The following is a 13,948-nucleotide window of genomic DNA, read 5'->3' as shown; positions in this document are numbered from 1 at the left end:
TTACTTTTATTGTACCAATTTCTGTCTTAGTCCTTTTGTGCTGCTATAACAGAATACCACAGACTGGGTGATTTATAAAGAAGATAAATTTGTTCTCACAGTTCTGGAGGCTGGGAGATTCAAGATCCAGCCACTGACATTTGGTCTGGTGGGCACCTGCTTGTGGCCGCCTCAAATGGCAGAAGGCAGAAAGGCAAGCTACCTGAAAGCTGCATGAAGCTTTTTTTTTTTTTTTTGGTTCTTAATCTCATTCAAGAGGGATGGAAAAGCCCTCCCTCATGGCCTAATTACCCCTTAAAGGCCTTACCTCTTCACTATCACATTGGCAACGTATGAATTTTGGAGGGGGCACATTCAAACCATAGCACCTGGCTTAAAAATTTCAAAAAGTTTACAAAAAGGGGTATTTTATAAATATATAGAAAATGTAAGGGCCAGCAAAAATTCTCAAAAAACAAATTATATCAGAACAGTAGTCAATTTCTGATCTTGGGTAATACAGCCCAAGTGCTTGGCACAATGCTCAGCACATAGTAGTTGCTTCATAAACATTCATTAAGTAAAGGAATAACCAATTTGGTTTCTTTTTTTTTTTTTTTTTGAGATGGAGTCTCGCTCTGTCGCCTACGCTGGAGTGCAGTGGCGTGATATCTGCTTACTGCAAGCTCCGCCTCCCGGGTTCATGCTATTCTCCTGCCTCAGCCTCCTGAGTAGCTGGGACTACAGGCACCTGCCACCACGCCCGACTAATTCTTTTTGTATGTTTTAGTGGAGATGGGGTTTCACCGTATTAGCCAGGATAGTCTCGATCTCCTGACCTCGTGATCCGCCCACCTCGGCCTCCCAAAGTACTGGGACTACAGGCATGAGCCACCGCTCCTGGCCTGGTTTCCTTTCTTGACAGTAGTAGTACTGTCAAAGAGTAAATGTATAAATGGTTTGTATATTATAAAATATTTTAATGCACTTAAACATATTAGACTTCCAAGTTAGTAGGCCTATCTGGTATATACAGAAGATCAGGAATTCGCACATTTGTTCATTCAGCAAATAATTATTGAATATTTCTTTATGGCATGTGCTGGCTATGTGGCAGGTAATGAAGTAGACTAAATTTCTGTCTTCATGGAGCATACATTCTAACTGGGGGAGATGGTCAATAAATATATTTATAAAAAATATTATGTCAGATGGTGCAAAATATAATGGAGAAAGCATAAATCAAAGTAAAAGAATAGAGAGGAACTAGGTGGGTGGTGAGACAAAGCCACTCTGAAAATGAGGATGGAGAAGATGACTAAGTCATGAGAAGAGCTAAGAAAAGCAGTTAAGCAAAGACTTTCATAAAATTTTTAAGGAAAGAACCAAGAAATATGGGCTGTATAACAGCACTTTCAGGAGTATTCCAGGCAAACTGAATGAGTCTTCTCCAAAAGCATGGATTAACAAAAGGACAGATATTGACCCAGATGAAGGTTCTTATGGCCATGTGATACAGCTCTGATTCGAGCTCTGTACTGGTTCATATTTAATCATGACTTAAAGATACAAAAAAATAGCTAATTAAATTTGAGCATCACACAAAACTTGGAGAGAAACGTAAAACCTTTGGATTACAGAAATAACATTTGTAAAGGTCTTAAGAGACTGAAGCAATTGCTCCAATTTAACAAGATAAAATTAGATCATATCTAGAAAGTATTCTGTAAAGTACATGATAAGAAGAGGTTGCTTAAGCAACAGTATGTGGGAAAAAGAACCTCTATGGGTTTTTTGTTGACACTAAGCCCAATTTGAACCATGTGATATGACTACCCCTGGAAAGCTGATGAATTATTAAGGAACTATTAAGTATTTAGGGCCAAGGAAATGACACTTTCACTAAATTCTACATTCATCAAACCACACCAAAAATAGTATTGTGTTCAGTGCTGACGATCAACATTTAAGAGAGATTTAAACAAACAGATGCATCTACACAGCACCAAGGATTAAAATCCATGTAATAAGAAAACGAACTGAAGGAACTAAGGTTATTTATCAGGGAGATGGATAAAATGCACTTGTATGTGAGGGGTTGGGAGACAGTTCATAGCTATCTTCAAATATTAAAAGAGCTGTCCTGTTGAAGTAACTAAATTGGATTTATTCTGTTTATCATAAAAAGTAGTAGGATCAATGGGTGGAAGCACTCTAGGAAGGAATTTTGGTTGATCATTTAAGAAAATGTCACAATTATTCAATTAGGATGTTAAGACTCCCTGTTACAGGATAACTGTTTTGGGAGACAGGGATTGTTGCAGTGAGGGCTCAGAGAACGAGGTGTCCATTAAGGTACTTCTACTTGATGGTTCTATAATTGATGCAATAGATGAGTCTCTTTTTTTCTTAGCAATACTGAGGCAGCAGCTTGCTTCTCTCTCTCTTCCCCTACCACTTTCTTCTAGGGAGAGGATTGTCTTCAATAAAACTTTTTCCCACTTATTTTTTCTCACATTTCTTGTTTTAATTTCCCTGTTGTTTCAACTTCTCTATTACTGATGTCTTTGAACGTTTTTTATATTTACAATAATTTTCTGATTACATATGTTATTAAAAGTATAGCAAAATGATATATTAAAATATGGTGAGTTACATTTAGTATTAATACTCAAAAACTACTTTTTATTTATATTCAGTTAGATATAGAATAGCTGTGAAATCACAATAGCCAGTGAGTGTCTTCAGCACTTAAGTCCTGCATCTTACACAAAAATGAATTCAAGGTGGATCACAGATTACATATGTAACATAAAACTATAAAACGTATAGAAGATAACAAAAAAGAAAATCTTCAGTAAGTAGAACTTGGTGAAAAGTGCTTGGAGATGACAGCAAAGCATGATCCATAAAAGAAAAAAAATGAACTTCATCAAAATTAAAATTTTTGCTTTGTGAAAGTCCCTGTTAAAACGATGAAAAGATAAACTATAACTGGGAGAAAATATTTGCAAACTACATATCTGATGAACTACCACTGTAACATTATACAGAACTCTCAAAACTCAACAGTAAGAAAACCAAGGACTCCCTTTAGAAAATGAGTTTAAGACATCAAGAGACATTTCACTGAAAGCCACGTATGGGTGGCAAATTAGCATATAAAAAGGTGTTCAATATCATTAGCAGTTAGGAAAATGCAAATTAATACAAGATAAGATATCACTATGCATCTATTAGAACAGTTAAACAGAAAACAGTGATAATAACAAATGCTGGTAGGATGCGGAATAGCTGGATCTCTCACACATTGCTGGTGGAATGTAAAATGGTACAGCCACTCTGGAAAATAGTTGGATACTTTCTTTAAAAACTAAACACACCGACTGGGCTCAGTGGCTCAAGGCTGCAATCCCAGCACTTTGGGAGGCCAAGACGGGTGGATCACGAGGTCAGAAGATCGAGACCATCCAGGCTAACACTGCGAAACCCTGTCTCTACTAAAAAAATAAAAAAAACTAGCCAGGCGTGGTGGTGGGCGCCTGTAGTCCCAGCTACTCGAGAGGCTGAGGCAGGAGAATGGCATAAACCTGGGAGGCGGAGCTGGCAGTGAGCTGAGATCCGGCCACTGCACTCCAGCCGGGGCGACAGAGCGAGACTCTGTATCAAAAAAAAACAAACAACAACAACAAAAAACTAAACACACCCTTACCATATGACCCAGCATTTGTATTCTTGGGCATTTATCACAGAGTAATGAAGACTTATGTTCACTCATAAACCTGTATAGCTTTGTTCACAGCAGCTCTGTAAATAATTACCCCAAACTAGAAAGAACCAAAATATTCCTGAATGGTTAACTGTGGTACATTTATGCTGTGGAATACTATTTATCAATAAAAAACAACTATTGTTATGAGCACAACTTAGATGGATCTCAAGAGCATTATGTGATGTAAACAGAGCCAATCTCAAAATATCACATACTATATGATTCCACTTATATAGCATTTTCAAAATTACAAAATTAAAGAGATGGAAAGCAGATTAGTGGTCGTTAGAGGTACAGATTGTGCTAGAGAGGAAGTGGGTGAGGTAGCATGAGTGGTATTTTTGTGGTGATGTTATGAGAAGTGCTGTACCTTGATTGTTGTGGTTACACATATCTATACATGTGATAAAGTAATGGTACTATGTACACGCATTGTACTAATGTCAAATTCCTGGTCTTAAAATTATACTATAATTATGTGTGACGTAACAGTGTGGGAAACCAGGTGACGGATACATGAAACCTCTTTATTACCTTTGCATCTTCCTATAAACATATAATAATTTTAAAATAAAAAATAAAACAAAAAAGGTGATCTTGACAATTCAATGAAGAAACATAATGGCTTTGTATTTTATATCGTAATTCTATCTCTGTCTAGGAATAGCTTCCTAACTGCAGTAGTAAGAAGGAGAATAGAAGATAGAAATTAAGGGCTACGGAAATTACTATTCGTTGGTCCCTATCTCTAAGGAGAGCTATGAAACAGTCTAGGTCGAAGAAATAACTAAAAAGTATTTTTAAAACTATAAGGACAAGGAAACAGATAAACTTTTTAAAAAAGTAATTACCTTAACATGAAATTCATTGTCCAATAGGATATTCTGAGTCTTCAAGTCATGATGAAGTAAAGGAGGAGTCATATTGTGCAGGTAATTTACACCAAGGGCAATTTCATGCAGAATGCGAAATCTCAATGGCCAAGCAACATCAGGATATTCAGTTTTCTTCATATATATGTGAAAAGAAACAAAATAAAATTAGTCCAAATTTCACTACGTTTCACACTTAGAAGTTAAATATTCCATGAGGAAATACAGAGTAAACTAAGGTTAAAACATATGCACATTTTTATAAAATAGCGTCAATTTGATCGGGTTTAACATTTACGTGTCTTACTTTCCTCGCTTTCTAGAGAAAGTTATGATAACTTTATAGCACCAATACTTCCTTTTAGTTTATATTGGTCATGCAACTACATGGTTTTGGGTCTTTCTTCAACTGACACAGATCTCAGTTATTTTGTGTCTATACATAGCCAAAGTCATATACTTACACCCACATCCACCTCTCCATTCTGTGTCTTAATCAAGTAATTTGAGCGCACACAAATACACACAAAAATTACACACAATTTATTTCTAGTAAATACCAAGCCATTCATTCAAAATTTTTATTTTAATTTTATTAATATAAAATCAGACTTTATAATCACTGCATCAGTTATAAATTATGACCATATTTATTGACTAAGCACTAATTTATCATACATTTAATCATCTAATTAATTTATCTGCATTCCAGCTTATAAAATTAGCCTTTTGATTTGTTTTTGTGGAAGGGGACAATCATTTTTGTTTCTAAAACTATACAGTATAGACACATTTAAAACATAACGTTTTATTTTTCATAGTACTCAACATCCATCTGAGCTTTCTTAAAATAAATGTTTTCTGAACACAAAAGTTAATGTAGCTTCCCAGGAGAATGAACATACTTCGGAAGACCAGGCAATTTGGGAAGATCAACAATGAATCACCAGGCACCATGCCACATTTTTCTAAATGCTATGAAAAAGACTGCTTCTACTGAAAGTACAAAACTGATCTTGAGAAGTTTTTCTGCAAATGCGTCAGCTTTGATCAATCTGGCAGGGGGAGTGGTTCAAAATATTTTAGACTGTTTATGATACATCTTGAGTTTTTTCAATGAATTTTGTAAGGTTGGGGGAGGGCACGTCAAGATAAATCCCACCCTAAATAATGCAATACAGGAAACCAAATGAAACACAGAAGACTAATGTGGAACATTACTTTCTCTGGTACACACAGAGCCCTGTCCCCTAGAGAAACTGAATCTTTTAATCTATAAAAAAGGTAACTTTTTCTGAAAATTACACAGTTTAAAGCAGTTACCAGGCCTCTCTGCAGCATAATGTAATATGGAGGATTGTGATCATGGAGACAAGGGAGAGAAGTGCTCACTCTGTATTTTATGATTTTTTTTCCAGGAGTTAGCAGTCCCCTGGAGGAGGCTGTAGAATGTCCAGTGAGCTGCAAATTTGGGTGCCAGAGTATCTGCTGGGGTGTGGGAAGAAAATGTTAGATTTCTACTTATATTCATTTCTCAACAAAAATAAAAGAGAAATTATGATTTATTAATATTTGTATCTTGGTTGCTGTGGTAGTTATACAAATCTTACAGACTGACACCAGTTACTTATTCCATCCTTGTTTCAAATGATCACAAGTCACGAATAGAATGTGATGTATTCTGAAACAGAGAGGAAGTTACTCTATGACTGACTGACAGTGGCACCCACTTTCCCTTGGCCACTTACAGGGCATTGTGTTACACTATCATTTAGGAGTATCCATTAATTGGATTTTATAGATTATTACAGTTTTAATTAAGCCAACCCTCACAAAATGGACCAAGTGGTTTAAAAAGATTTATTGAAACTACAGACTCATGATAATATTAATAATGAATACATATATTTTGAGAATGAGGACCCCTGAATTTGTTTACTCATGGGATTCACAAAGAGAAAGTGATTGGTACCTTGGGAAAAAAGGTAAATGGCTCATACCACTGTCTATTATTAGAAAAGCTAATGTATCTGGTATTCAGAGATAATTTATTAATATCTGGCCTGCTAATTCAGAACTTCATGAACTGGTATTAGTAACATTAAATTTGAATTTGAAATTGCTATTAATATAAAATATCACTTAACAGTGGATTTTACAGTGTGCAGAGTTTATCTTTTCCATTTCTACCCATGTAATATGCATATAAATACTAGAATTTGGTATAAATGTTAGGAATGGTAACTCAGGCAAAATAATCTAGAGTACAGGGTCTGAATCCACAGTGTTTTAATCAACACAAAAATGTCACAAAAGGTAAAATTTTATCCCTGTGATAGTTTTTCATTATTCTTTGATTCATCTATATACCCCGAAATAATCTGATTAAACATAAAATCAAAGTAAAATATAGTTTGAATAGTAAAAATGGCAATTATGGCCACTAAAAATGTGTAATACTTACCCTATGTAGGAGTTCATTTAATGATCCATTTGGCATGTATTCAGTAACTATTCCCAAAAATTCAGGCTCATTGCAAATTCCCAAAATTGGAAGAATGTAACTAAATCTAGCTTTGTGTAAAATTTCAGCTTCTCTTAAGACATCCTTTCTTTCACTAAGAGAAGAAAATGCATAATTACTTCAAGTAATACAAAATATACAATTATCATGCCTATAAGATTAAGCCTGGATTTTTTTCATTAATTAACTATGTGACCTCATGTAAATTATGCAACTTCTCTGCACCTTAGTTTCATCATATTTAAAACACAAATAATACCTACCCTATATATTCCACAAGTCTGTTTAGAGACCAAAATAACTTCTATAAGCCACTGACAGGTAAAAGTGCTAAACACAGGTTATTATTATTGTACTTTTCCTAGGAAAGGGAAAGAACATAGTATTAAATTAATAAAGTCTATCTAGGTTAGAATAATCGGTGCTTGAACTAATTACATAATTAAGTTTACACATACATTGTATTCAAATGAACATGTTTTATGAGAGTATTATATTAAATTTTATGGTTGCATACCATATAAACATTTTCCAAATATCCTGAATATTAAAACATTTAAATGTTATAGATTTAATAGCTGCATAAAAGTCAATAATATTTATAAATTATATACCAGAACTCAGGAAAAGAACACTGAGAACAGGTAAATGCTTAATAATATTAGTAGATTGTTGGGGTAACTGGCTCCCAGGTTCATTTGCTTATGCATATGTAAAACAAATATATATTTAACTATTTTTTTTCTATTTTTCTTTGTCACCCAGGCTACAGTGCAGTGGTGTGATCACTGCTCACTACAGCCTCAAACTCCTGGATTCAAGCCATCCTCCCACCTTAGCCTCCCCAGCAGCCAGCAAGCCCCACAGGCATGCAACCATGCCTATTTATTTATTTTTTTATTTTTGTAGAGACGAGGTCTCACTATGTTGCTCAGGCTGGCCTCAAACTCCTGGGCTCAAGTGACTCTCCAGTTTCAGCCTCCCAAAGTGCTGGGATTACAGGTGTGAGCCACCTTGCCTGGCCACATTTAACTTTTATTATGGATAAAGAATGATACTCAGCATTATGGAAAATATATAAATTAAAAAGATATAGTCTTTGCCTTTGAGTTGCCCAGAAATCTTTTAAGTAAAATAAAAATACAAGGCAGAAAGTAATAAATGCCACCAAAAGAGAAAAGAAAAGGAAGCTATTGGGAAATCAGAGAAAAGAAAGTACATTTGAGGTTAGGAGAGTCATTTACAGTCTTCAGAAAAGTAGGATTTTGATCCCAGCTGTACCATAAGAATGAACAGAATTTAAACACTGGAGGGTATCTAAGACAAATGAGGCCTCCACTTGAGAAGGGGATGTGCTTTCTTTTTAACCTGTATAATGCCTAGCACTTGGAACAGTGCTCTGGACATAGTAATGTATCAGATGTTCAAATAGGTAGGTATCAAATGAATTCAAGGAAGTCAAAGGGAAGGCTAAATTTGGGAAATTGTGAATTGTTTAATGCAGATCAGGATATGTAATATAAAAGGAGTGAAGGTGAATAAGACAGGTTAGGGCCATTTCTCAGTCTTAAAGCCTGGTTAGGGTGGTGAAACTTCATTTAGCAGCCACTAAATTGTGACTGATGGTTTGTTTGATGCTTTTTTTTTTACATACAGAATACATGCTGGAAACTTTTTTTTTTTTTTTTTTTTAAACCAGATCTTGCTGTGTTGCCCAGACTGGACCTCCCTACTCTGCCTCTTGAGTAGCTGGGACTACAGGGGTGTGCCAACGTACCTGGTGTGACTGAAAGTTTTTGAGTCAGGGAATGACAGTAGAATAAAATTTTAAGATGATTAATTTGGCAACAAGATGTAGGATTAGTAGAAAGTGGTAGAGTTTGAAAGTCAGGTGTTAGGAGATTTTAATACCAGTTAAGACGTGAACTTAAAACTACACAGGTAGCAGTGGAAATGGAAAGAAAAACACTAAGTGAATAGAATGCCCGGGTTGTGGTGACTGACTGTAGGGGGTTAAACAAAAAATGAAAAGGAATGGGAGATGTCATTATTTTTTTTACCCTGGGTGACTGGATGTTGGTTGCAGCAATGACAGAAATAGAAATGTTTCCAGGAGAAGCCTATTAGGTAAGTAATGATGGTAAGTTAGTTCTTACACCTCTCAAACTCTGAATGAATGGCTGTTGAAATATGAATAGCAACAGACATTCTAGACCAGACTAAGATGGATTGCTTTTAAAAACAAACAAAAAAACAAAGCAAAAGAATCTTGGTCATTTATTTTTTGAATAGGTCATATATTTATATGTCTTAAAATTCAAGAGTAACAAGAAGGCATAAAGTGAAAAGCTTCTCTCATTCTCTGTCCTTCAATCACTTAATACTCCAACTGCTAGGAAACCAATTATATCAGTTTGTGAGACCCATTTCAATTAAACGTTTATTCCCTAGATGGAAATAGTTCTGTATTTGCCCCAAGAGATTTGGGCCAACAACAGAGGATGACCCTGAAAATTCCTGGATACTAAGAACAATAGAGAGTGCATGCTGCAGAAGTCTCAGTGATACTTCATACACTCTTTCCTTCTCCCATTAAAAGACATTCTTCTTTCCACTGTGACCCTATTACACGTCAGTCACTTTACATGCACTAGCATCCTAAGATCACCCTCTAAACATAGTTTCATTATCTCCACTTCATAAATGAGGGCACTGAGGCTCAGGAAAATTAATACTTTTCTAATGGTCACACTAATAAGTGGCAGGGTTGGCGTCAGATTTGAATTGCAATTATGGGACATTAAAGCCTGCATTCTTTCTACCCTATTGCTTGATCAAAGAATATAGTTGGACAGTTCTTGAAGATAGATTTTTGGCAAGATTGAGTGAGTAGGAATTTTTTTTTTAAAGCCAAAAGATTGTAAAAGTTGATTTTTATATTTTGAAAATAAAGGCATAAAATACAGCTTCTATAGTCACATCACCAAAATTAACTCAAAAATTTAATCAAAAAAGTTACGTCATCTACAGGGTATTTGAACAACCAATTGGACTCATTACTCATAAGGGGTGGGAAGATTGTTGGGGAAGGTCCACTAATTGGACAGAAGTCAGATTATGGAGACTGATTCACCAATCATTAAAATAAGGGCATGTAACATTGCATAAACTTATTTTTCTTTCAGGTCATCCCAAAGAACAATGCAAACATTCTTCTCCATAGCCCGAGACACACATGTATTTATTATTCCTATTTTATAAGTGACGAAAGAGACACCAGTGAGTCAACTGCATAGTTGTATGTAGTCTAATGCTCAGACTACATAAATACTGCACTGATAAGATCTTAAGTAACAAATTGGAAAAAAGAATGTGATGCAGTAATGCTAGAGTGTTTCACTGGTCTTATGGCTTCCTCAAAGACAGAATTAATTTCCTACCCAATTCAGTGAAGAATTTTAGACTATGAAAATTGTTCATGAGTATGGGAAAGAAACTCCCTCTTCACTTCTAGGTCCCCAAACTGTACAAAGCTTAGATAAACTAAAATCCTGAGAAGCAGCACCCAAAGTGGGAGGATCAATTGGCTTTTCAATACCTATTGGGTCCATCAGTGCTATATTTCCATACAGTGTTTGCATAACTGGTTCTAACATATATCCATCCTCTCCAACCACCACCCTTAAAAGTTGACTGCAGACACATATACACACTTGCCCAGCACTTGCGCCACAGAACATAAGGCCCAGAGTAAACAGACACCACACCTTGTGTATCACTGAATCTGGATTATGATAGAAAAGAAGTGGAAACAAGCTCTAGAGGTGTCCCAGATCTCCTGTGCCATTTAGGCCATCCAAGCCTGACAGTGAGACAATGAAGAAAAGTCACAGGTAGGTGAAAATCCAGTAACTTTGGCAGGGCAGAAGCTGAGGAATTTATCTGATACTGGATACTCACAGCTTCTGGCCAATCAGGCATCTGTGATGACGTATTTTCACATTAGATATAGGAGGAGGAGAAGAGAATGTTGTAATCATGGATGTTAACTCACTAAGAACTGAATGCAGGGCCTAGTTAAATCCGTGTAGGAAGTAAAATACACAAGACTAGTGACCAGACCCATTGACTAATACACAGTTACAGGTCTATGGCACGTGGTTGTAATCTTCTTCTGAAAACAGAAACTAATGTTAACCTTCCCTTAAAACCTGTACAAACCAGTAAGTGAAAGCCATTTACAATTTCTGGCCATTTAACAGTCTTTTGGTTCAATTTATTGTGGCAAAAATAGCACACATTTCCTCTACTTAACAATCTTCCCGTGAGAGAAACTGAGAGTGGGAGAAACTGAATTGTATTGAGTTTGATATAAAACGTTCCTGATAACACATAATAAACCACAAACAAAACAAAAACAATAAAAAGCAAAACATCCTAGATTCTAAAGCAGCTCTGTCCAATAAACATATAATGTGAAAACCACCACATACAATTTAAAATTTTCTCATGGCCACATAAAGTAAAAAGAAACACATTAAAATGAATTTTAATCTTATATTTAACCCAAGATATCAAAAATATTATCATTTCAGCATATAATCAATAAACAAATATTAATAAAATATTACAAGTTTTTAAAAATAAATACTAAGCATTCGAACTCTGGTATTTTACACTTAGGTCACATTTCAATTCGGACGGGCCACATTTCAAGTGCTCAGTACTCACCTGTGGCTAAGGGCTACCTACTGGACAGTGCAGCCCTACAGCCCGATTTCAAAAATAAGGAAAAAACAAAGCAAGCAAAACCCACACCCACTACATATAAACACACACCAATTTCAATAAACCCGGCGTTTAGTTAGGCAGTGATTGCTGATTTTTGGAGTACGGAGAGAGAACGCTTAGGAGTAAGAGGGAAGGAGAGAAAGGGAAATCGAGAGATGCGTGGAGGAATGCAACTGCTGCATCTCCAGAGAAGCCCGTGCTCCCTACCGTGCCAGAGCTTGAAGGGTCGGTGCTCCCTACCTCCCAAGCTTGAAGGGCTGCCTAGAGGTGACGAGGTGGGCCGGCCCCAAGCGGTCACTGCCATTTGGGCTCTAGAGCCCGCTTGTCAGGGGGCTTGAGGGGATGCAGGATAGTTGGGGGCTCTTCCCGGGAACCCCATTGGCTGCCTACCTGTCGAGCAGAGGGGTGTGGATGTGCAGGTGCTTCACAGCCACCTGGACGCGCCAGTCTGCGTGGCGGGCGGACGACACAGTGCCCGAGGCGCCGCGGCTCAGGTAGCGCAGGTCGGCGAGCTTGTGGTAGGGAATGGTGGGCAAGGCGCTGCAGATGGCCTCCCCGTTCATGGTCCCGGGCGCTCAGGCCGGTTCCGGTTGTGCCCCCTGCTGCGGCGGCTCCCAAGGCTCCCCCGCCGCGCTCGGGAGCCCAGATCCGCCCCTGCACTAGCGAGGCCGGCAAGACCCTTTTTGCCCCGCGACACTAGGTCACGAGGGCGCCCATTCCCCGGGCGGCCCACGCCAGCCGCTGCTTCTCCGAACCAGAGCTGACTTCTTTTCTAGAGACTAGTGCCAACGCCGTAGCGCCGCGAAGGAGCTTCCTCTCTCGCCGCCCCGGCCGGCCCTCCCCGGCGCGCACCGCCACCAGCTCAGGCCGCCTGAGCTCCTCCCTCCCCAAACTTCGCAGGCTACGTCAGCTGCGGACAGCAAGGCGGGGAGAGGGGCAGCCCGCTCGCGGCCCTTCCGCCTGGCTCTCGCCTCGGCCTGCGACCGGGATCCTCCGCCCGGGTCGCGCAGCCGAGGCCGAGGGCTGGGGCGGGCGGCCGGGAAGTGGGAAAGGGAGCCAGAGGCGCTCCTTTTGTCTTCTCTTCCCATCCCCCAGGTTTGGGAAAGTTTTGCTTTTGGGAAGCCCCTCTCTTCAGCCTGCTGGCGGGTGTCGGATTGGTTAGCCGCCAACCCCCTCCCCCCACCCCTCCCCCCACTCCCACCCCCATCCCCCACCCTCACCCTCACCCCGACCGCCAAAATTCTCTGGGCCACAGGTCTTCCGGAAGTTGCCAATCCCGGTAGCTGTAGCGTCCGGCTGGGGTCTTTCTTAGGGGGCTCGGGGTTCTGCTTTCTGACTCCCTCCCGACTCTGCGCCTGCGCAGGAAGCGATTTGGGGGTATTGTGAATTCCGAGGGCTCCACACTTAAGAGGTTGTACACTCACCTGTCTACCTGGACTCTAATTTCCATATTTCCAGTCACTTCAGGACTGAGAGATGGATGATAAACCCTGTCATAGTGGAGCAAGTTCAGGTGTTTAACCGCTGTTATGTGGGATCTGCCTTTCTTCCTCTTCTTTCTTACTTCCGTAAGTATATATATGCAGAGAGTGAAAAATAACCTTGAGAGAGTCCATCCCTCTGACTCCAGGTAAGACTGCAAATAATTCTTTCTTATAAATCTGGGAGGAATGCAGTCAGTGTGTCATGCCAACCGAAAAAGACTGCAAACGTTTTTCCATCTTGCTGCTTTGAACACCTTTCTACTTAGGTGACTATTTTGTAAGATATGAGTGCAAATGTTATATACAATACCAAGTCCATACTAGATGTTTAATTAATTCTAGGGCTTCAGTAATAAGGAATGACTCGAACAGATTTCTGCCTACAGACAGCTAATGCGTCTCGTATTTTTGCATTACCTGAAATGAAAGTAGCAATGTTAGGTTTTACAATAGTGGGAGGTTGTAAACGACAGTGTGTTAAAATTTTTTGATCATTTATAATAAAATGTTCAGCACTAAATATATG

General features: G+C 38.5%; 1 protein-coding gene and 1 long non-coding RNA gene across 3 annotated transcripts in view; one reads left to right on the top strand and one right to left on the bottom strand.

The window, feature by feature from the left end:
• LOC119624900 (uncharacterized) overlaps window positions 1-6,759 on the top strand; it is a 96,502-nt gene extending 89,743 nt beyond the window's left edge. Inside the window, exon 5 of the long non-coding RNA XR_012093720.1 lies at window positions 6,042-6,759. This is a non-coding gene — a long non-coding RNA (uncharacterized lncRNA). The remainder of the gene's footprint in view (window positions 1-6,041) is intronic.
• Window positions 1-13,111, bottom strand: part of RIPK2 (receptor interacting serine/threonine kinase 2) — a 37,678-nt gene extending 24,567 nt beyond the window's left edge. The window contains exons 1-4 of one of the 2 annotated variants that reach the window (XM_038000312.2): window positions 12,329-13,111; window positions 7,088-7,241; window positions 5,947-6,111; window positions 4,603-4,758 (exon numbers count right to left, since the gene is read on the bottom strand). In XM_038000312.2, the coding sequence (XP_037856240.1) occupies window positions 4,603-4,758; window positions 5,947-6,111; window positions 7,088-7,241; window positions 12,329-12,501 (648 nt within the window). In that variant the 5' untranslated portion in view covers window positions 12,502-13,111. The remainder of the gene's footprint in view (window positions 1-4,602; window positions 4,759-5,946; window positions 6,112-7,087; window positions 7,242-12,328) is intronic. The other variant, XM_008001037.3, reaches the window with a different exon arrangement.
• Between the last annotated feature and the right edge of the window lie 837 nt (window positions 13,112-13,948).

This window comes from Chlorocebus sabaeus, chromosome 8, assembly GCF_047675955.1.
Source record: "Chlorocebus sabaeus isolate Y175 chromosome 8, mChlSab1.0.hap1, whole genome shotgun sequence".
Classification (NCBI taxonomy): Eukaryota; Metazoa; Chordata; class Mammalia; order Primates; family Cercopithecidae; genus Chlorocebus; species Chlorocebus sabaeus.
Note: the sequence above shows the minus strand (reverse complement) of the source record. Positions and strands in the feature narration are given on the sequence as shown.